At 40.9% G+C, this 22,604-nt stretch overlaps 2 protein-coding genes and 1 long non-coding RNA gene across 5 annotated transcripts in view; 2 read left to right on the forward strand and 1 right to left on the reverse strand.

Annotated features, from left to right (window-relative positions):
* Positions 1 to 2,268, reverse strand: part of tasor2 (transcription activation suppressor family member 2) — a 25,511-nt gene extending 23,243 nt beyond the window's left edge. For 2 of the 3 annotated variants that reach the window (XM_078257335.1, XM_078257334.1), the window contains exons 1-4: positions 1,816 to 2,268; positions 1,370 to 1,518; positions 1,187 to 1,282; positions 1,020 to 1,092 (exon numbers count right to left, since the gene is read on the reverse strand). In XM_078257335.1, coding sequence (XP_078113461.1) covers positions 1,020 to 1,092; positions 1,187 to 1,282; positions 1,370 to 1,518; positions 1,816 to 1,975 — 478 coding nt within the window. In that variant the 5' untranslated portion in view covers positions 1,976 to 2,268. The remainder of the gene's footprint in view (positions 1 to 1,019; positions 1,093 to 1,186; positions 1,283 to 1,369; positions 1,519 to 1,815) is intronic. The other variant, XM_078257336.1, reaches the window with a different exon arrangement.
* On the forward strand, positions 624 to 6,360 carry LOC144522335 (uncharacterized). Its single transcript, XR_013502394.1, has 2 exons — positions 624 to 768; positions 872 to 6,360. It is a non-coding gene; the product is annotated as an uncharacterized LOC144522335 (long non-coding RNA).
* Positions 6,361 to 18,262: 11,902 nt separating this feature from the next.
* On the forward strand, positions 18,263 to 22,604 carry asb13b (ankyrin repeat and SOCS box containing 13b). The gene is made up of 6 exons (XM_078257337.1): positions 18,263 to 18,546; positions 19,187 to 19,386; positions 19,475 to 19,625; positions 20,493 to 20,627; positions 21,164 to 21,355; positions 21,456 to 22,604. Exons 1-6 carry the CDS (start codon positions 18,504 to 18,506, stop codon positions 21,602 to 21,604), a joined length of 870 nt encoding a protein of 289 aa, XP_078113463.1. The 5' UTR covers positions 18,263 to 18,503; the 3' UTR covers positions 21,605 to 22,604.

Raw genomic sequence — 22,604 nt, forward strand, 5'->3', positions numbered from 1 at the left:
TTAAGAATAAATGTGCATTTGAAGAAATCTGTTGCAATACCACTTCGGTGTGGTTTCATACCACTGTCTACAGAAAAACAAGGACTTTGACCAATGTTTAAACCTGATAACTTCCTCACTTATCAAAGCCTTGAGGGTGGAGGGATAACAGACAAAATATGTTAGAGGAAACATTTCAAATGTGAAGCAATATAAAAAAACATATTACAGGAATACATGTTACAGGAATACATGTTACAGTTAAACGAGATCCATGTTTAAATGAACAGTGAAACAAGACAATAAATGGCAGCGTCAGATGGCCACCCACCAAGAGTCAGGTTCTGTCGGTTCCTTCCTGTTAAAAGGACGTATTTTTTCCTCAACTCTGTCGCACCAAACGCTTGCTCTCTTGGGGAATTGTTGGGTCTCTGTAAATTATAGTGTGGTCTAGACCGACTCTATCTGTAAACTTCTGTTATGATTTAACACTATAAATAAACTTAAATTGAATTACATGCTAAATGCTACTAAACTCATTGTCTTTCTGCCTTTGACACAACTCATATCCTGAACTGCTGTGCACCAACTTATAGTTTCTGTTTCAGAACAGAAAACCTTCCACTTTCACTTGTATACATTTATACAGCTATTCAACTTGCTTTCACTTTCAAAAGTAGGGGAGAATGGTTAACACGGACCATTCCTTAGCTTGATCTCCTGCACACTACAGATACTTTGGACAAGCCAGATGCATACATAGACAGTCTTCTGGATATAGCCATCAAGGTAATAACTGAGGTAAAATACTTAAAATGAATGAGACAGTATTAATGTTATTCTTTGCATTTTTTACCAAGTAACCAGTAACTGTATCTATGTTATGTTACAGAAATTGCTGTGTACAAATCTGAACTTGGAGTTCAGTGCATAATATGACCGCTTGTTCGGTTGTGGCTGAGCTGCTGAATGTCACTGTGATTTCACTACCGCTTGAAATATGGCAGTATGAGAAGGGGAAATAAATCACCACAAGTTACCTTTAGAGGGATCTCCAAGAGTTGTGCATGTGCTGTTTCCAGTGAGCACACCAGTTTCTCCAAGTGCATTTGCCTTTAAACAAAGACAAATATCGATATCAGCAAGATCTTAAGATTTGTTGGAGCATGTTTTTTTCTCAGGTGTGCTTGTGTTTCAAGCGTTTTACCTTGTTGACATCATCAAACAGCAAAAACCCATAGGATTCTTTCAGATCCTCCTTTGAATATCCTTCTTCTTTTCTCTTTGCTCGGAAAGCACAATACTGATGTAAAAGAAGAAAGTATGTTAATGACAACCAAACCTGAGCAGCTATTTATTAAATGTGAACGGATTTAAAATTTGGACTGACCTTTTCTTCCAGTGCTGGATTATTTACCAAGACAGCGGATGTATACCTGAAAGACTGCTTTGACTCCTCATACAAGTACGCACTTTTAAGTGGAGCTAAAATATTGTTTTGAAAGACGCCAGAACTTTCTGAGACCGGTACTAAAACACCTGGAAGTGGACAAAAATACAAACGAGAATAATATAAAAGCGATACTGCAAAATTACAGCAAACTGCGTTTTCGCTTTTTTACAACAAAAAAGTTTCCGGATATTTCACAAGCCTAGGACTTCTTGTAATATGAGACATGGCACCTTATCTACGTGTCCTTTTTCGTATAATCATACAGCAGTAGTACCTCTAACGTGAACGTTACATCTCAAATATAGTTAGGGGGGAAGTAAATATCCAATCCACGTTTCTTGTCAATCCTAAAGTGAAAGTTACACGAGTAGAAAAAAGCTCACCATCTTTCCTCGAGGCACCACCATTTCCACTTTCCATTGCTGAACACTTATGAAATCTTTCGTTGTCCCTGTGCCCTTCGTTGAAAACTGTTGTCTGGTTTTTTACATAACAGCTGAATTGTATAACGTTTGTCCTATGTATCCTGTATCCAGCAAACATTCAACAGTAGCATTAACTTGAGCTTTCGCCGCAGTTTCAACATCGATATTAATAATGCGACAACCAGGAAGTTGCAAAATTAACGGCCGTCCGAACACGTAGAAACAAAAAAAATCCACTTTTATCGTTTTACGAGTATTAAATCCATTTAACAATTAAAGCTCCTTAGTATTCATGCCGGGTTGGTCTACATATGTAGTCCGTTTCGAAAAAGAAAGAGAAACCTATCGAGTTGAAAGCATCCATCTTGAAAGTCTACACCAAACTGTGGTGGTGGTGGTGAGGGTGAGGCAGAACGTTGAAGCTAGTCTGACTGCGCCTGCGATTCACTTTTCCTGTGTGTTTGTTTTCCCCTTACCCGTAAAAAATTAATGATTGTTAACGTTAACTGTTAACGAAATGCCATTGAAAAACCTGTTTCTACCCTTAACGTGATACAGCTACAGATTAAGGTTATGATGTGGATTCTTATCTATGTAACGTTATTGTTTAGTTTAGTTTAGTTTAATAGAGATTGTGGGGAAAGTTGGGATCAGTGCAGTAACCCTACTAACAGTCGTTGCAACGTAACTTTTTGTTTACTTAACTTTTAGACATTTTTGTCAACACCCACAGTGGCAGCACCAAACTTAAGCTCCAAGTTTCATTTGAGCAGGTATTTTAAGCTGAAGTATGAGTTTGTGTTAAGAAGAAACCAGTACTTCTTCTGACAGAACTTGGATTGAAGACCAGTTACCCAACCTGGATCGAGGTCAATGGTCTTTAAAGCTTCATTAAATTAAATCCATTAATATTTTTGATGATGATGATTTTTCACCATCAATGTGTAAAATGAAATGGAACCAGCTGAGAATCAGATAGCCCCCAACCTATGCAGCTTTTAGCCACTTCTACTTTGGTTTTAGTTCTGTGTTCCCTGTGGTGTATGGTTGTGACTTGTGGCTCTCACCACCCAAAGTACACCCAAGGGTCATTTTTTTCCGGAACTACTTTTGCATTTCCGCGCAATATTTTCCCAATTTTCCATTCCCCTTAAAGGTGCAGTAGGCAAGACTTATACAACTAACTTTTAACAACTAACTATGTTCCAGTAGAACTACATGAAGCAGGTAATTAAAAAAATTTAAAAAAATTTAAAAAAAATTACGGCTCCTCTGTCACCACCTACAACCTGAAGTGCGATTTGCAAAAATCCACCGTTCCCTGTTCAGATGCACCAATCAGGGCCAGGGGGGTGTCTAACTGCGTGTCAATCACTGCTCATGCACACACATTCATTCTCCCTTGTGGGGGGAGGGGCTTAGGAGACAGCTTTAGGCTTTAGCGGAAAGGGGGGAGGGACTGAGAAATTGTCGTTCAAATTTTTTGGCTAAGTCCTGGATCTTCACAATCCTACCTACCGCAGCTTTAATATGTCATTGTCCAAAAGCAAAGCATTTTTACTCACATAAGGATACTTTGTGTTTCTTCACGTTACTTGCACCGGAGAGGAAGAAGGGCTCCATGTAGATCCTATTCCGCCATTTCTTTCCGCCACCAACCATGGCCAATATAACCAGTATTGCTGCTTTGTACTTTTTGTGGAAGTTCCAGATACATCTGAAAATGGAAAGCCATCGTGTCTGGGTTCATACGGAGGCGCACAAAGCTTGGTGAATTTCACCGCCCATAGACAGCTACAATAATTTTTTCTTCCATTTCTGATTTAACAACACCAGGGCGTCAGGAGAATGACAGGCTTTCAGATGTTGATGTTTATGAACAATGAAAAATTAGTAGGCTAAATACAAGTAAAGTTGTTTCGATTGTTTGTCCATGACAATTTTAGAGACAGCCTGTCAAATTTACACGAAACACACAGTGACATTTTATAAATGTCAGAATTCTTGTGCTGAATTCTGACATATTATAAAATTTCACTGATTGATGTTCAGGGGTTACAAAAACAATAGCATAGGCCTACTCTAATATCAGTGTTCATATCTTGATAAAAACTAAAGGTTCTCACAAGCAGCCACTGCTTCAATAGTTTCAGACACTACTTGGAGGTGCGCTCCAATGGCAGTTCGAAACAAAAAAATTATCTTTGACCCAGATTAATGCCTCTGTCAGACCGAATTTACTTACACTTGGGCCATACTCTAGACGAGTGTTTCTCCAATGGGGGAACGCATACACCTAAAGGCTGTTTTATGCTTCTGCGTCAACTCCACGCCGTAGCTACGCCGTCGCTCCTACGGCGTCGTGACCCTTTGGGAGTTTTGCGTCGGGGTTGCTTTGCATCGTGGTGCATTTCACCGCCATAACGCTAGGGGGTGATAAGTCTGAGGTTATTTGCGAGGTGTCTGCCAGCCACGCAGAGGAGTCTGCGGGGGTACGTCGTTGATTCAACGCAGAAGCATAAAACAGCCTTAAGGGTACTTTGGTGTACTTCAGGGGGTAGGCTATTTGTGTGTTATAAAAATGTCAAGCATAATTCCTAAAAGAATTATTCACTTTAATAATTAATGAATTTAGTGATTGTAAACATTTCAACGTAGCATTTAAGGTTTAATTGTTTAAGTTACAGTAGGCTATGTTGTTATAAAGTAAATCACATGGCACAGCGCTTTATTGGACCTCATCTGTATAAAGCTAGCTTTTTTTTAGCGAAAATGTTTTGTGCTGGTCAGGGGGTACATGATGAAAAAATATTTCAAAGGGGGTACATTATTGAAAAAAGAGAACCACTGCTCTAGACAACTACAACAATATCTGACTGTAATGCACTCACCCTTTAAAAGATATTCTTTATTAGTTGCCAGATATGTAACACAACAAAAGTTGGCAGCATTAACATGTTGCTGGGCAGCTAGAATTACAAGATGTACAACAACAGGAAATTATAAATGCCGCAGAAAGACAATACTATAATCACAATATCAGCCTCTACAAAGTTGATGCCTGCAATAGACACTATATCAAGGAAGGACCAGGTGAACTTCCACATGCTGGCCAGTGTTTGTTGTCCGTGAGTCAGTCGTCAGCTGGAACGCCAGCTAAAGTTATTCATTCATCTAACGTGTTTGTGTATGATTTTTGGCAGATGATCACTTTTTGGCACAACACCAGTATGTGTGTATGTATGTATGTATGTATGTCCATGCACTGGGAACCCACAGGCCTATGTCTAAATTATTTGGGTTTTAGTGTTTATTAGGGCCTGAGCGCTGACAGCGGCGAAGGCCCTATTGAAACTGAAGGAATTATTATTATTACGGCAAATTAATTGCCTTTTTGAGGGGCTTACTATACTCAAAAACTCACCAAAATTGGCGGTCGCATCAAGACTGGTGAAAGTTTACGTATTTTAAGGGTTTCGGGAATAGGCGCACAAAAATGGCTCGCTAGCGCCCCCTACAAAGTTAAAATGTTTAGCCCCTGCAGTACGTTCAACGTAGACTAATGGAACTTGGTACACATATGTAGCATGTCAAGACAGACAAAAAAGCTCATTGGAGCCATACCCTAAACCCAACAGGAAGTCCGCCATTTTGAATTGAAAGTTCAAAATGAGTGTGATTTTGGCCATTTCCACGTCGTACTTTAACGAACTCCTCCCAGAGATTTCATCTGATCGACTTCAAATTTGGTCTGTACCATCTTAAGACGTTAAAGATGAAGTTATTAACACTTTGGAGGCTGAACATAAATGTTCTAAAAGGACAAATGAAGGAGGAATTGGTTAAGGAAATTCAGACGTATGTAAGGGAGAATGATAATAGTGAGGTATCTCCATCTGTGCTGTGGGATGTGGATAAAGCTGTAATTAGAGGGAAACTAATTGCTAAATCAGCATATCTGAAAAGGCAAAAACAGGATAAAATCAATAAACTAGAATCAGATCTTACAGTTTACAGCTTACACACGTTTTCAAAACTATGTCTCCTTTTTTCAAAACTCTACACACAATTCCCAAAACTGCACACACAAAATGCAAAATGCCTCACATATCCTTCAAAATGAAACACTGCATTCAAAATACCATAAACACATCTCAAAATGAAGCATTTGCATCAAATGGCAAACACTTTTTTCATAATAGTAAATTTTTGGATATACCATGTACACACTGTTGTTCTAAATCTAAAGCTCTTTTGTCTTTCATAGACCTATATCTACATTTACAATGTTCTAGAGTGAAAGTAATCTGCTGAGAGTGGTTGAAAAGTGCACTGTAAACAACAATGTAATGTTACAGTAAAACAGAAAATATTTATTGGACAAAACATCACATTTGTAAGAGTAGCACAGTGTTGTATACAGTAGTATGAAACAAGAAAACAAAACTACAAACATATGTAAACCAAAGGTATCATTTTTAGAATAAAGAATATGTGTGTGTGTGTGTGTGTGTGTGTGTGTGTGTGTGTGTGTGTGTTGTGTGTGTTTGTGCGTGCTTGTGTGTCGTGGTGGGGGTTGGGGGAGGGGGGATTGTATGCACAAACGAAGTCTGATTGATTTGTAATGCTGAAATAGTCATTAGATAGTTGTATGCAGTATGGACGCCATTGTAAAGCTACTCAAGATGGGCTTTTCTCATGGACAACCCATGGTTGATCACATTATCTCATCAGAGATGACTCTCCTTCCTCTTCTTCCCTCCCCCTCCTCCTTGTTGTCGTCCCCTGTCTGTCCCTCCTCCTCCCCTTGCTCTCTGTCTATTGTTGGCATCCATTGTTCAAAACAGGTAATATGACCTTTGACCTCTGTATAGGCCTATACTAAAGCAGTGTTTGGTTAGTGTTCAGTTATGACATAATGTGTTTGCACATGTGAGGTGAGTGTGTGTGCCCTGGTAAATAAGTGTAGCATTTTGATTGGTTGTGTTTAGAAAAGGAAAGCAAGTCACTTCCTGTTAGATTTTTGTGTCTTAGGTAGAGAATTGTGTGTAATGTTTTGAAAAAAGTGTTTTATGCAAATGAAAACTGAGTGAAAGGCTGAGAAATAGCTTCTGGTTTTGGAGATGTGCTGTGTAATTTTGCACTTTGAGTGAGAGGTTTCAAAAATCGTGTGACATGAAAAGATTTTGTGTGTAAGCAGTTGAAACTGCAAGAAACTAGAAAAACAACACAAAAATAAAGTGGATGAGAAATTAAACCAAGAAATCAAAAGGGTTAAAACAGAAATAAATGATATCCTGGCACAGGAGATTAAAAAAAAGCTGATGTTCTTGAAACGAGACAGGAAGTAAGTCGACAAAGTTGCTGGCCTATAGGTTAAAAAAGCAAATGTCAATTAATAATATTTATAAAATCAGGTATTCATTTACTAATTCAACAAAATATTGGACAGAAGAGATATATGATTGTTTTGAAATGTACTACAAAAATCTCTATTCTCAGCCAGACATAAATAATAAGAATCAAATAGTCTCATTGTTAGATTCTTTAAATTTGCCAAGAGTAACTGAGGACCAGAACTCAGCTCTGACCAGGGAGATCTCGACTGAAGAAGTCAACTCGGCAATTTCGAAGCTGAAGACAAATAAGGCTCCAGGCACGGATGGATATTCATCTGAGTTTTATAAAGTGCTGCAAGAACCATTGACCCCCCTGCTGAAAAAATACATTTAACTGGGTACTCAAAAAGGGAGAAATCCCAAACTCCTGGAAGGAAGCCTTCATTTCGGTTATTCCAAAAGAAGGAAAGGACAAATTGGAATGCTCTAATTTTAGACCAGTGAGTGTTCTTAACCAAGACTACAGACTACTCACTGCCATCCTAGCCAGACATTTGGAAACTATTTTGCCAGATATAATTCACCAGGACCAGACTGGATTTATAAAACAAAGACAGACACAGGATAATATTCGGCGCACACTGCATGTAATGCAAACCATAATCAAAAAAAGATTAGAAGCAATAATAGTGGGACTGGATGCAGAAAAGGCATTTGACTCCGTCAGATGGGATTTCCTGTATATGGTGCTGGAGCGATTTGGTTTCCATGAAACTTTTGTCAAAACTATTCAATCTCTCTATAATAAACCCACAGCTAGGATCAAGATCAATGGAAATCTCTCAAGCTCCTTCATACTAGAACATGGATATCGTCAAGGCTGCTCAATTAGCCCTCTCCTCTTTGCTATCTATTTGGAACCCCTGAGCCAATGGATAAAACAAAACAAAGATATTAAAGGTGTAGACATAGAGGGGGATGAACAGAAAATAGCATTATTCGCGGATGACGTATTAATATACCTGATGCAACCCACTGAGTCTCTTCCAGCACTTATGTCAACACTTGAGGACTTTGGTTTATTATCAGGCTATAAATTGAATGTGAAAAAGACACAGGTTCTCACATTCAACTATGTTCTGGATCGAGCTGTAATGGAAGGATTCAAATTTAATTGGGAATCAAAATCCATTGAATATTTGGGAGTCAATCTACCTCAAGACCATTTCTCAACTGAAATCCATAAATTATGATTCATTCATTTCAAAAATAAAATCTAATATGGTAAAATGGAACCTAATCCCATTCACAAGCTTAGCTTCAAGGGTAGAGGTGATCAAAATGAATGGAAGAATTCCAAGGTTATTGTATTTATTCCAAACTCTGCCAGTAGAAGTAAAAGACAGAGACTTTACAGAATGGGACAGATACATCTCTTGATACATTTGGCAAGGAAAAAGACCACGGATAAGATATAGAACTCTACAGCTTCCCAGAGTTAAAGGGGGACTAGCCCTGTTTTAAGAGCTGTTATCAGGCGGCGCAACTAAAAACTATGTAGAACTTGTGTAATCCGGCCTACAGTGCGAGATGGAAAGACATCGAAGGCCACACATCGACTACCATTCCAATACAAGCTATAATAAATGATAAAAAACTGAGAAAACATCTTAATGAGGAACTAAATCCATGGCTGGATTTATCCCTTAACATTTGGTTTGAGATTATAGCAAAGAATAACCTTATAGAGCAGAGTAGGTTACTGCGGTGGATTGCACATGATTCAGATTTTACACCTAATACAATGGATGGGAGCTTCAGAAGTTGGGGTGGGGGACCAACAATATTCTGGGAGCTCTTTAAGAAGAAGAAAATTAAAAGTTTTCAAGATCTACAGAATCAATTTGGTTTGAAAAATCAGGATTTCTACAGATATTTACAGATGAGGCATTATATGGAGCAAACAATAAAAAATTCCAGTTTAGATGAGGTAGAGTCGGGAATTATTAAATTAGTTATTTTAGCATATGAATCAGATCTGGGCAAGAAATTAATCTCAAAATTATATAAAGAAGTGGAAAATTTAAAAGGTCATAATACAGTATATATAAAAGTGGGAGAAGGAGGGGGGAAGGATGTTGTCAAAGGAGGAATGGGAAGAGATCAATGAACAACAATGGAAGACAACATGCTCCCTCTCATGGAGAGAATATGGTTGGAAGAACATAGTAAGATATTTTATTACACCAGCACAACAGAAATCTCAGGATACGAGATGTTGGAGACTATGTGGAGAAAGTAAAGCCAATCATTTTCATATCTTTTGGGAATGCCCCTCCATTATATCTTTTTGGCTCGAATTAAAGAAATGCATGGAAAACATTTTGAAAATGGAACTTCCATTTACATTTTTTCGATTTGTACTTGGGAATAGTGAAACAGAGATTAATATATTCAGGGGACAAATATTTATTCAGAGTAATGTTAGTGGCAGGTAAAAAAGCTATCACCAGGAAGTGGCTGAAAACGGAGGTACCTAAAATGGAGGATTGGGTCGAAGTAATATATAACATTTACAGGATGGAAAAGCTGACTTTCTTAGTTAAACTAGAATCTGATAAATTTAAGAATTTATGGAGTAATTGGGTTGATTTTGTAACACCATTGAGAACAGACTTTATTTGGTAAAAACTTTGTATCTTATGGATCCCCTTGGTTCTTGCTACAAATTTTGACTGTGCAATTGTTCATAAGATTGTGTTTGGCATTATCCTTCACCAGGAGAGAAAGGTCTTTACAAGAGGGGAATGAAAATGTGAACTGAAGTGAAAAATGTACTCGTTTCGAGTTTACTGAGTTTTGTGTTTAACTGTGAATTTTTGTCTATTTGTGTGTTTAACTGTGAATTTTTGTCTATTTGTGTGTTTAATCCCTACTGTGAAATATTTGTATGTTTTGTATACGTGGAAAACATATATGTGAGATGTTAAAGATGCTAATGACACAATGCTGAATGGAATAAATAACAAAAATAAAATAAAAAAACGTTATTAAAAAACTTTTCGTCGTAGGGCATGGCCGTGATGGGGCGGCCATTTTGTGCATTTTGCCATTGAAACAGGAAGTGGGTGTAACTTGAGTGTATATTGTCCAATCGGCTCGAAACTTTTCAGGATTCATTCAAGAGTCCAACCCTGACGACATCTACAGGCCGATATTGGCTGAAAGTAATAGCGCCCCCTAGTGGCAACAGGAAGTAGGCCTAAAAGTCAAGGTGCTATACTTTAACGAACTCCTCCTACAGATTTCATCCGATGGACTTCAAATTTGGTCTTTACCATCTCAATACTTTAAAGATTTATTAAGATAAGTTATTAAAAGAAAAACTTTTCGTCAAACAGTGTGGGCGTGGCGTGCCGGCCATTTTGAGCATTTATCGATGAATGAAGAAGTTGTATCTTGAGTGTACATTGTCATATCTGCCCAAAATCCGCCTTATATGACAAACACCATCCAATTTACATGAAACTTATAATGTGTGGTCCACATGTGACACTGAGCTGCCCCCTATACTTTAACCACGCCCATGTACTTAGGCCCTCCTCTTATGGCTTTTGAACTGTTTAAGGTAGAGTCTTGTATGAGGTATCATTGAACTCAGCAGAGTGTTTCTTTTTGATTGGTGATGGTTTGACCCGCCCCCTATGCTGTAGCCACGCCCCATTTTTAAAATAACTTATGACCCGTTTGATGTAGACCCTTGTGTGAGGTATCATTGAACTCAGCAGAGAGTTCCTTATTCATTGGTGATGGTTTGGCCCGCCCCCCTATGCTTAAGCCACGCCCTCTTTCATAACTGTTGACCCGTTTAAGGTAGAGTCTTATGTGAGGTATCAATGAACTCAGCAGAGACTTTCTTTTTTATTGGTAAAGGTTTGCCCCGACCCCTATGCTTTGGCCACGCCCCCTTTCACAGCTAATGAATTGTATGACGTAGAGTCTTGTGTGAGGTATCACTGAACTCAGCAGGGAGTTCCCTTTTCATTGGTGACGATTTGCAGTGTCTGAGTGCCGCGCAAATGCACAGTCGCAAGGAGCGGCGTCCGCCAGTAACCCCGACGTGCGTAGAGAAGAGATGGCCCGTCCAACGCTGCTTGCAGCTTTAATTAGTGTCTATTTTCAATCAATTGTTTAACTTGATTGTAGGAAGTCGGAATTTTCGAGTTTTAAGTTGGAAATGTCAACTGGAACATCCACATTCATGAGAACACCCAAAATACAATACATCCATGGGGGACACCCCCCAAAATCGGATTTCTCTCCTCACTGACCCAGACATCACAATCCAACATGGCTGCTCCAAGCATCAACAATACTGTTTGTAACACTTCTGATCTCATTAAATCAGACGTACACTGTCCATCTTCTATCTGTGGACATCTTTCTATGGTGTTTGCATGTGCAAAATAGGCTACCACATAATGCATTGTTATCAACTGGTATAACTAACAATGGCTACTGGGTGGAGCACGGGTCTTCAACGTTTTCTAAGCAAAGGACCCCTTATCTTATTTGAAAAAACTTTCAAAACAATAATTTGGTGCCCCCCTGCAGTAACTCTGAGGACCCCCTCTTGAAAACCTCTGGGCTAGTCAGTCCCATAGACAGTATATAAAAATGGACCAACAGATCATGTTGCTCAGGACGGAGACCAGTGAAGGCCATTAGAAGCACTTTTCCAGTGAGCGCTGAGTGTTACTGCGCAGCCTCCAACTGAGAGACGACGTAAATGTGCCATGAGCAACCTGTCGGAAAGTTGTAAGTCTTCTGGTAGCTCTGCCAAGAGAAATCTCAATCATTCCCAATCTTGCAGAGACGGAGAGCGTAGGTATATGTAAGGAGATAACATGGACACAGGCTAATTACTGCTAACAAAAATGCTAGTTAACATTAGTAATTAAACTTAAACAGCTAATGTAAGTCGAAACTGCCTGCGAGCTTCTCCTGTACAATACGGTAATTCCTCTACTATGCGACAGTAAGTCGCGTGGTTATGACACAATCGTTAGCCTATTTTTACAAAAACGTCTACTATGGAGCCATAACGTGAGGTACAAGGTAATGGAGCCTTTTCTACATTGTCGTGTTTCTTTAGAAATAAACAATGGACAAATAGAGTCTTTAAACGCTTCAGATGTAAAGTTATTCGCTGTCAAAATGACGTCAAAATGAATGGCAGTCAATGGAATGCTAACGTTGGGTGATCGCTTTGTAGCATCAAAATGGCGCTATAGGAGGTTTGAGCTCTGAAGCGAAGCTTACCCCCTTGGTCAGTCCCCCTACCCCCCTTTAACTAACTGTAACTGGAACGCGATCAACTCGGATGTGACGTCAATTCCTGTAGAGGAACACAGCATAGAGCTCAACAGTTCCGCCCCTCCTCTGAGAGACCTTGGGTTCCGGAAGTAAATTTCCCATTCATTTCTCCCATTGACATCTGGGAAAATCTGTATATGAAGAGTTTTAGACCATGCCTTAGGCTAACCAGGTGGGACTTGACTCATAAGCATACAACGTATCATTTTGAGTAAAAAAACTAACAGAAAATCCCCAAAAAGTCAAAGGTACAAGACTGTGTACACATCTTCATCTCAGAGAGAACTAGGAACTACTCATCCCATAAACCACCGTGCACCACTGAACAAAGGAAGCTAACGTTAGTTTAGCTAACAGCTAATTTAGCTAACCGCTAGCTGAGACAGCATGTAATAACTTTAAAAGACCCTCAAAATAAAACCTGAAAATAACCATCCATCCATCCATCTTCGTCCACTTATCCGGTATCGGGTCGCGGGGGTAGCAGCTCCAGCAGGGGACCCCAAACTTCCCTTTCCCAAGCCACATTAACCAGCTCCGACTGGGGGATCCCGAGGCGTTCCCAGGCCAGGTTGGAGATATAATCCCTCCACCTAGTCCTGGGTCTTCCCCGAGGCCTCCTCCCAGCTGGACGTGCCTGGAACACCTCCCTAGGGAGGCGTCCAGGGGGCATCCTTACCAGATGCCCGAACTACCTCAACTGGCTCCTTTCGACGCGAAGGAGCAGCGGCTCTACTCTGAGCTCCTCACGGATGACTGAGCTTCTCACCCTATCTCTAAGGGAGACGCCAGCTACCCTCCTGAGGAAACCCATTTCAGCTGCTTGTACCCTGGATCTTGTTCTTTCGGTCATGACCCAGCCTTCATGACCATAGGCGAGGGTAGGAACAAAAACTGATCGGTAGATTGAGAGCTTTGCCTTCTGGCTCAGCTCTCTTTTCGTCACAACGGTGCGATAAATTGAATGTAATACCGCACCTGCTGCGCCGATTCTCCGACCAATCTCCCGCTCCATTGTCCCCTCACTCGCGAACAAGACCCCAAGGTACTTGAACTCCTTCACTTGGGGTAAGGACTCATTCCCTACCTGGAGAAGGCACTCCATCGGTTTCCTGCTGAGAAACCATGGCCTCCGATTTAGAGGTGCTGATCCTCATCCCAGCCGCTTCACACTCGGCTGCGAACCGATCCAGTGAGTGCTGAAGGTCACAGGCCGATGATGCCATCAGGACCACATCATCTGCAAAAAGCAGCGATGAGATCCCCAGCCCACCGAACTGCAACCCTCTCCACCCCGACTACGCCGATACCCTCCTTTCCAGCACCTTGGAGTAGACTTTACCGGGGAGGCTGAGAAGTGTGATACCCCTGTAATTGGCACACACCCTCTGGTCCCCCCTTTTTAAAAAGGGGAACCACCACCCCGGTCAGCCACTCCTTAGGCACCGTCCCAGACTTCCACGCAATGTTGAAGAGGCGTGTCAACCAAGACAACCCCTCCACACCCAGAGCTTTAAGCATTTCTGGACGGATCTCATCAATCCCTGGGGCTTTGCCACTGTGGAGTTGTTTAACTACCTCAGCAACTTCCACCAGGGAAATTGACGACAATCCCCCATCATCCTCCAGCTCTGCCTCTACCATAGAGGGCGTATTAGTTGGATTTAGGAGTTCCTCAAAGTGCTCCTTCCACCGCCCTATCAACTCCTCAGTTGAGGTCAACAGCGTCCCATCCTTACTGTACACAGCTTGGATGGTTCCCCGCGTCCCCCTCCTGAGATGGCGAACGGTTTTCCAGAAGCACCTTGGTGCCGACCAAAAGTCCTTCTCCATGTCTTCTCCGAACTTCTCCCACACCCGCTGCATTGCCTCTTTCACGGCAGAGGCTGCAGCCCGTCAGGCCCTTCGGTACCTTGCAACTGCCTCCGGAGTCCTCTGGGATAACATATCCCGGAAAGACTCCTTCTTCAGTCGGACGGCTTCCCTGACCACCGGTGTCTACCACAGTGTTCGTGGGTTACCGCCCCTTGAGGAACCTAAGACCCTAAGACCACAGCTCCTCGCCACAGCTTCAGCAATGGAAACTTTGAACATTGTCCACTCGGGTTCAATGCCCCCTGCCTCCACAGGGATGCATGAAAAGCTCTGCCGGAGGTGTGAGTTGAAAGTCTGTCGGACAGGGGCCTACTCCAGACGTTCCCAATTTACCCGCACTACCCGTTTAGGCTTACCAGATCTGTCCAGAGTCTTCCCCCACCCCCTGACCCAACTCACCACCAGATGGTGATCGGTTGACAGCTCCGCCCCTCTCTTCATCCGAGTGTCCAAAACATACGGCCTCAGATCAGATTAAACGATTATAAAATCGATCATTGACCTTTGGCCTAGGGTGCTCTGGTACCAAGTACACTTATGAGCATCCCTATGTTCGAACATGGTGTTCGTTATAGACAATCCATGACTAGCACAGGAGTCCAACAACAAACAACCACTCTGGTTTAGATCAGGGAGGCCGTTCCTCCCAATCACGCCTCTCCATGTATCTCCATCATTGCCCACGTGCGCATTGAAGTCCCCCAGCAGAACTATGGAGTCCCCCACTGGAGCCCCATGCAGGACTCCACTCAAGGTCTCCAAGAAGGCCGAATACTCCGAACTCTTGTTTCCCCCCACAACCTGCAGGCATAGGGAGGCGACCCTCTCGTCCACCGGGTTAAACTCCAACGTAGCGGCGCTCAGCCGGGGGCTTGTGAGTATCCCCACACCCGCCCGGCGCCTCACACCCTGGGCAACTCCAGAGAAGAAAAGAGTCCAACCCCTATACAGGAGTATGGTTCCAGAACTGAGACTGTGCATAGAGGTAAGCCCCACCAGATCTAACCAGTAGCGCTCCACCTCCCGCACAAGTTCCGGCTCCTTCCCCTACAGAGAGGTGACATTCCACGTCCCCAGAGCCAGCGTCTGCTGCCCGGGTCTGGTCCGTCGAGGCCCCTGACCTTCACTGTCACCCGTGTGGCAGCGCACCCGACCCAAGCGGTTCCTCCCACAGGTGGTGGGCCCATGGGATGGAGAGATGTATGCCACGTAGCTTTTTCGGACTGTGCCCGGCCGGGCTCCGTGGCAAACCCGGCCACTCGCTGACGAGCCCTCCATCCTGGCCTGGCTCCAGACGGGGGCCCCGGGCTTCCTCCGGGCAGGGTCACTCCATCTCTTCCTCGGTCACTCATAGGGTTTTTGAACCCTATGAGTTCAAAAACCCTGAAAATAACCATTACATATATATATATATACATATGTTACATATATAACGGCTGTTACGTCAGATGTAGACAGCTTTACCCAGTGTTAAGTTTGAGTTAACGTTATTTTACACTGAATCAAGCTGTTAGCTAGCGGTTAGCCGAATTAGCTGTTAGCTAAACTAACGTTAGCTTCCCGGCAGAGGCTAACGTCAGAAGCGTGGGAACAGATCGTGATTCGTGCAGTGTCGTAAATCCTCGTGACGGATCGTGCAGACAGCAGAGATCGGGTACTGACACCCCCCCTCCTCACCAGCATGAGTTCCACCAATCAGAGTCATCACTGTGGGATTGTTCAGGATTGTGGGTAATGAAGTACTTATCCAAGACATCGCGAATAAGAGACATTTATCTCTAAACAAGGTTAGTGCCCCATGATTTTTGGCGTCTATATGAGCATATACAATCACTTAGTCATGTACGCAAGCTGGTTTTAAGTCTACCATCGACGGTTACGATTTTATGGCTTATACTGCAAATGTCAATGGAGACATTGCATTGTATTTTTACTTTCGGAACCTGCTGTGGGCGGGACTGTTGAGCCCTATTTGTAGGTCAGTCATAGCCGGGGGCCTGTTTCACAAAAACAGAATATATAAATCCAGGATAACTGATAAAGCGAGGCTTGACCTAGTCTAATCTGTGCATCCTGGCTTGGTGTGTTTCATGAAGGCCAAGCCAGGCTGAGGAGGAGCAACTAGGTTGAGCGAGTCTGAAGTAATTCAGATAGATGCGCGTCCACGGCTTTCCTCAAAAAAACGCGAGGTCGATCACAGATTTACTGATGCCAAAATGGAGAATACGCATTGTACATACTTTATACAGAGTGAGCAGCAGCTTCTTGTGGAAGTATGATGACGTGAAACACTTTATTTGTATAAAAATAAAAGAAACAGCCGCTGTAATGAAAACGAGAAAGTGAAATGAGAAAGCGTAGCAGACGATTACGGACCGACTGAATGCGTAAGTAGCCTAAATATATACATTAACTGACCACTGCTCTAAATCGAGCATAATTCATAATTCATAATTCATAATCATAATCATAATCATTCCATTCAAGGATTAGGCTACTAATCATTTGCACAAATTAACAGTTGTACTCTTTGCCTTAAAAGTAAGCAGAAGATAATGTTACTCAGGAAATTTATCATGAAGATCAATTTTCTACAGCGCTAGAATATGATGCGTAAATATCTCTTTCACTCTGTTTCTCCCTCTCTCTCATGGGCTAAAATATAAATTTCCTAAGTCATATTAACTTCCACTGCTCGCTTTTAATGCAAAGTGTACAACTGTTCGTTTTTGCAAATGACAAGTGACTCATTGAATGGTTTCAGTTAAGAGCAGTAGTTCATAAATGTATATTTTTAGATTATCATTCAGTCTGTCCGCTAGCCTATTATGTGCCACGCTTTTTCTCGGGTTTCTTTTATTTTTTTTATAGAGGACGAGTTTCCTTCTCTACATATTATATGCCTTGCTCCCTTGTAAATATGGACATAGACATGAATGGAACAGAGTATATTCATCAGTTATTTCCCCCCCAGCAAAATATAAGGTCAAAAACCATTGAGGTGTCCTCTCCCTGTTGTTACAGTAGCCTACATCACTTGATAGTTAGTGGTCCAGTGAACTAAGACTATAATTTGGGAGGATTGTACAATTAGGATATGTTCTTTAAATTGTACAATCCTCCCAAATTGTAGTCCCAGTTTACTGGACAACACAAATTGTGTGCTAAGAATGCCAAATACAATGCACATGGAAGCTGAACAAACATGACCCTTATTGTTAAAGAATTAAAAAAAAATTAATCAACTAAAATAATTCAAGGTGGATTGGTCAACTATAGAAATGTACAGCATTGTATGTATTGCCCTTAGTAACATACTTCATTTAAAACACATTTGAAATTTTATCAGCCTTTTCTACTTATCTCAACAACTGTCATAATATATTCATCAAACTTCTAACAACAATATGAACAGCAGTCTTCATACAGCAATATAACAGTAACAATGACTGTCACATGAATAATTATTAAATAAAAGAATGGTCACAACTTTAAATAGGCTAATAACAGTACTTAAATGAACAGCAATATGCATCTGTTGTATTTTAATCCAGGCTGATAACAATAGGGTAAAACCACTGCTGGGTGATCAGAAAAGGCTCCAGGATTAAATAAATCCTGGCTGTTAGCCTGGTCGGGAGCAGGCTAGCTGCACAGAATAAATCTCCATGGTGATTTATGTGCCTCCACTTTCGTGAAACCGAGTCAAGGCCAAATTCATCCAGGATAACGGGGAAATCCCGGCTTAATCCCTTATCTTGGTTTTGTGAAACAGGCCCCCGGATGCCATCCGAATTTAGCCACGCCCACAACATTCGAGGTCGGGAAATTCTGACTAGAATCTGAGTATGACCACGTCAGGCTAGGTCAGTCGCCTACATATCCCAGAATTCTGAGCAACCGTTTATTTGGACTGAAGTTGCTCTCTTTCTGCACCGGACGGCCCAGCGAGTTTTACAATAATGCATCCCTTTCAGTCTTTATTCTTTTGCTTCAAATTAATTACATGTTTGGCTGAATCTACGTGGTTTACGGAGAAGAAAACAGTAATATGAAATGGAGATCACTCGGAACAGACCGTCCTTGTATGGAGAAATCGGTAAGTAGCTTACAATTGGTGACCAGGAGTAGCTAGCTAACCCAAGACAACTAAGTTAGCTAAGCAAATGACCGGATGGAGCTGGTAGCTGCAATGATTAACGTTAGCTTTCAATGTGGCTAACGTTAGCTAGCATGCTTTAAAGTGGTTGTTGACAGCAACAGTTAGATACTTAGCTATATATAACGTTAATACAACATCGACTGTATGAATGTGCAGGTTAATGGGCCTAACGCACACCAGTGTTATAATACAATCCAATTCACTGGTGCTATTGTGATGGTTTGGATCATGGTGTACATTATTTTGTGCCCCTTTCTATCCAGTTAATGTAGATGATCATAAACAGGTAACGCTTTCAAACTTGAGTGTGTATTACTTTTATTACAGGATGAAGACCAAAATATATAATTTTTGTCTCGTGTTTTATCAGGAATTGTAAGGAAAGCTCACTGGATATTTTTCTCTACTTTGTGCTTGAGGCTAAATGAAAAAATATTTCAGCTGCCTTTTGAATGGTTGGAATGACAAAATAAATGTTTAATTTAGTTGATTATGAGTCTACCTCACTCAAGACACCCAGACAATGTAAACCTTATGAATAGAAAGGCTCAGTATTGTTTGGCTTCTCTATTTGCAGCTCATGGTCTTGGATTCTGGACGGGCCGATCAGCAGTGCATGAGGCCGCTGCGCAGGGCAGGGCCCTTCAGCTACAGCAGCTGATTGAGGGAGGTGCAACAGTTAACATTGTGGCAGTCGACTCTATAACCCCCCTGCATGAGGCGTGTATACAGGGACAGACCCAATGCGTCAGACTGCTGCTGGATGCTGGTGCACAGGTTAGATGGTGTTAGTGATGTTGATGGCTTTTTCATCAGTGCATGATTGACTTTATTTTTTATTTTATTATGTCTGTGTCCCCTCCAGGTTGATGCTCGTAACATAGATGGCAGCACTCCGCTGTGTGATGCCTGTGCAGCCGGTAGCCTTGAATGTGTCAAGCTGCTGCTGGAGTACGGAGCAACAGTTAATCCTCGGCTGTTTACCTTCTCCCCACTTCACGAGGCTTGCATGGGAGGTGCGTCTTGTTAATACACTTGTTACATCGCACAAGAATGTACAGTATGTATGTTGAGTCATGTATCTTACGATTAGGTTTCTTTGTTACATCAGTCTTGCAATGCCAGACCTGATTACATACGAACGTTGGTAACGTGTCAATGCATGTGAAAAGTGGGGGAACAAATTATCTTTCTGGTAAAAGTGAATAAATGAATCATCTAGGCAGGCCTTAACTACACTAAGTTCCTCAGTATTCTTTCAAAATAGTGCTGGGAGCACATTTTGCTCATGGCTTGTTTCATTTATGTAGTAACCAAGTGGAAAACATTTGAAAAAGTCTCCTTTTTAATACGAAATTTCTCCCAGAGGCAAGGAGTGGAAGATGAGACAGGAAGGGAAAGCAGAACAGGGGAAGCAGAATGCAGTACCAGAGCTCTTGACTCTTGATTCTAATTAAAATCCTTTCAAGATGTAGCAATAAAACAGACACCCAATCACAGAATTACCAGTAAGACTATGGGACAAAAGTGTACTGCATATGCTAAGGCATTGGAACACATTCTGATGATTGCATTATTGATTTAAAAACTAAAGTGACAAGTAAGGAGAAAGCCTTTAACTGAAACTCAAGCCAAAATCTATTCATGCTGAACAACAGCTTCCTCACTGTGTAAAGGATGGAACTACATAAAATTTACAGCAACCTTTAAAGCCTGCACGAAATGATTTGTTGTACACACATTTGGGCTGGAGTACTGTTAACTTCTAAAATTTACTTTTATATGACTGCCTGCCTATCATCCCAGCCGTGCTTGGAAAGTCACTATGCTGCAGCATTTCATTTGGTTCTAAAGGGATATACATTTTCTGTCTCTCACAATAGGGAATTCCGATTGTGTTCAGCTTATGATTAATCAAGGAGCTTTCATGGAGGCCCATGACTGCCATTATGGGACACCGCTTCACGTAGCCTGTGCAAGGCAACATTTTGACTGTGCAAAAGTTCTTCTCATTGCAGGTGAGTTTGTCCCCTGCACACCAGAGCTAGGTAAAATTAAGTTTCACAATATTTTGGGGTCAGAACCTGGATTTAGATTATACGCCATTTAAATGTGATATTTTGGTTGTGACTATCTGTGCTTTTATATATTATTTATTTCAAGGCAGCAACACCTTTTTTTTTTTAAGAAGTTTGTTTAGTCATTTGGATTGCAATTCAAGATTATTTTTGAACAATCATAAAATAGAATATTTTATGTAACTAATCTGAGAAAAGATATTAAAGTAACCAACGTATTATAATAACAATATCAGTTGTCACCATGTGAAACTATTAAGAGGTTTGTAATTACTTAATTTAATTTAAATAATGGTAATTATATCTATTTTAAAGTATCCTTATGTGTGTGTGTGTGTATATATATATAAAAACTTTATAATGTGATTATTACAGTTTGGCATTTATAATGAGTGTGTGTATATATACACAAATGGCACAGACAGGAGAAGTACTTCTCTCTCTCATACAGTATTACATGTCTTTCTTTCCCAAAGGGGCAAATGTGAATGCTGCCAAGATACATGAGACAGCCCTTCATCATGCAGCCAAATCAAATAGCATTGACCTGATTGATCTACTCGTGGAGTTTGGGGGGAACGTGTACGCCAGAGATAATCTGAACAAAAAACCCATCCACTACACCAGTCCAGGATCTCCCCCTTATCTCTGCCTTGAGTTCTATGAGAGTAAGTTTGTTTATTTAAAATGTGCATCCTGTCACTGCCAGTATATAAATAATCTAAGAGTACAGATACAATGTTATCTCTGTTATTTTCTCTTTCGTAGATACCCCCCTCAGTCTACAGCAGATCAGCAGAGTGGCTGTGAGAGGGGCGCTCGGCACAAGAGCATCTGAAGTTGTTTTCAAACTGGGCTTGCCCAATCGCATCATAAGTTTTCTTTCTTACATGCCACCTCCAGTTGTCGAAATTTAATCACCAATGGGAAACTTAACAGTATACTATGTAATTAAAAAATGCATTAAAATGTCTAAAAACGACTATATGTTATATATGTATATTTTAAGTTGCGTACTTAAATTATCCAAAATGTTCAAACTTAGAGGAATCTGTAATTTAAATCAGTGACACGGACCATGTCTTTTGATCGCCTGTCAATGGCGTTAAATAACCTTTGATCCTTCTAATTGCTCTAACTTCTGTCAAAACACCGGAAACACCAGATGATATGTTCGAGAGTAATCGTAAATCATACAATGTCAAAGGATTGTACTCAGTAACAGTAATGCAGCATTTTTTTTTGCCACAAAGCATAATTTTTATATTGACTACATGCCGTTTTGCAACACAAGACTTCATTTATTGATATATTTCAATATCGATCCAGCTTACTACAACGTGCTACATTGACAAGTTGCTCATGCTAATGCTTGGTGGCTAAACCGTAACGTTATAAGGTTACAACAACGTTGAACACGCTCATAGTTATTTTTAGTATGATTGTTTTGACCGTGGTTAACAGTGCTAGGCTTACCCATGAATAAAGTAGCCATGTAACATTAGCTGTATGGGTAGTTGACTAATCAAATGCTAAGTTAGCCAGGGGAGACACTGACGTGAAGTATATTGTGATATTGTGGTTTTAGCGGCTAATGTTCGCTTGCTTACTTGCTGACCATAAACTACCACCACAAGTAGAATCTAAGTAATTATGTGGGAAACACTACAGCTATGCCATGAATAAACGTAATGTGAATAAAACAATAGATTAGGATTGATAGATTTCATCATCAATCCTGTTATATTTAATTGAACCCAGAGAAAACATGAAGTAGTTTGATTACTAGGATTATATCACTGTATGTATTTGTATGTAATTATTTATTTTTATTGTAAATTTGTAAATAATACAGATGGTTCTACCTCTATTAAATTTGTGTAAATAAATAGACCTAAAGTACTATTTTTAAAATAA

The sequence above is a fragment of the Sander vitreus genome, chromosome 8, assembly GCF_031162955.1.
Source record: "Sander vitreus isolate 19-12246 chromosome 8, sanVit1, whole genome shotgun sequence".
Taxonomy (NCBI): Eukaryota; Metazoa; Chordata; class Actinopteri; order Perciformes; family Percidae; genus Sander; species Sander vitreus.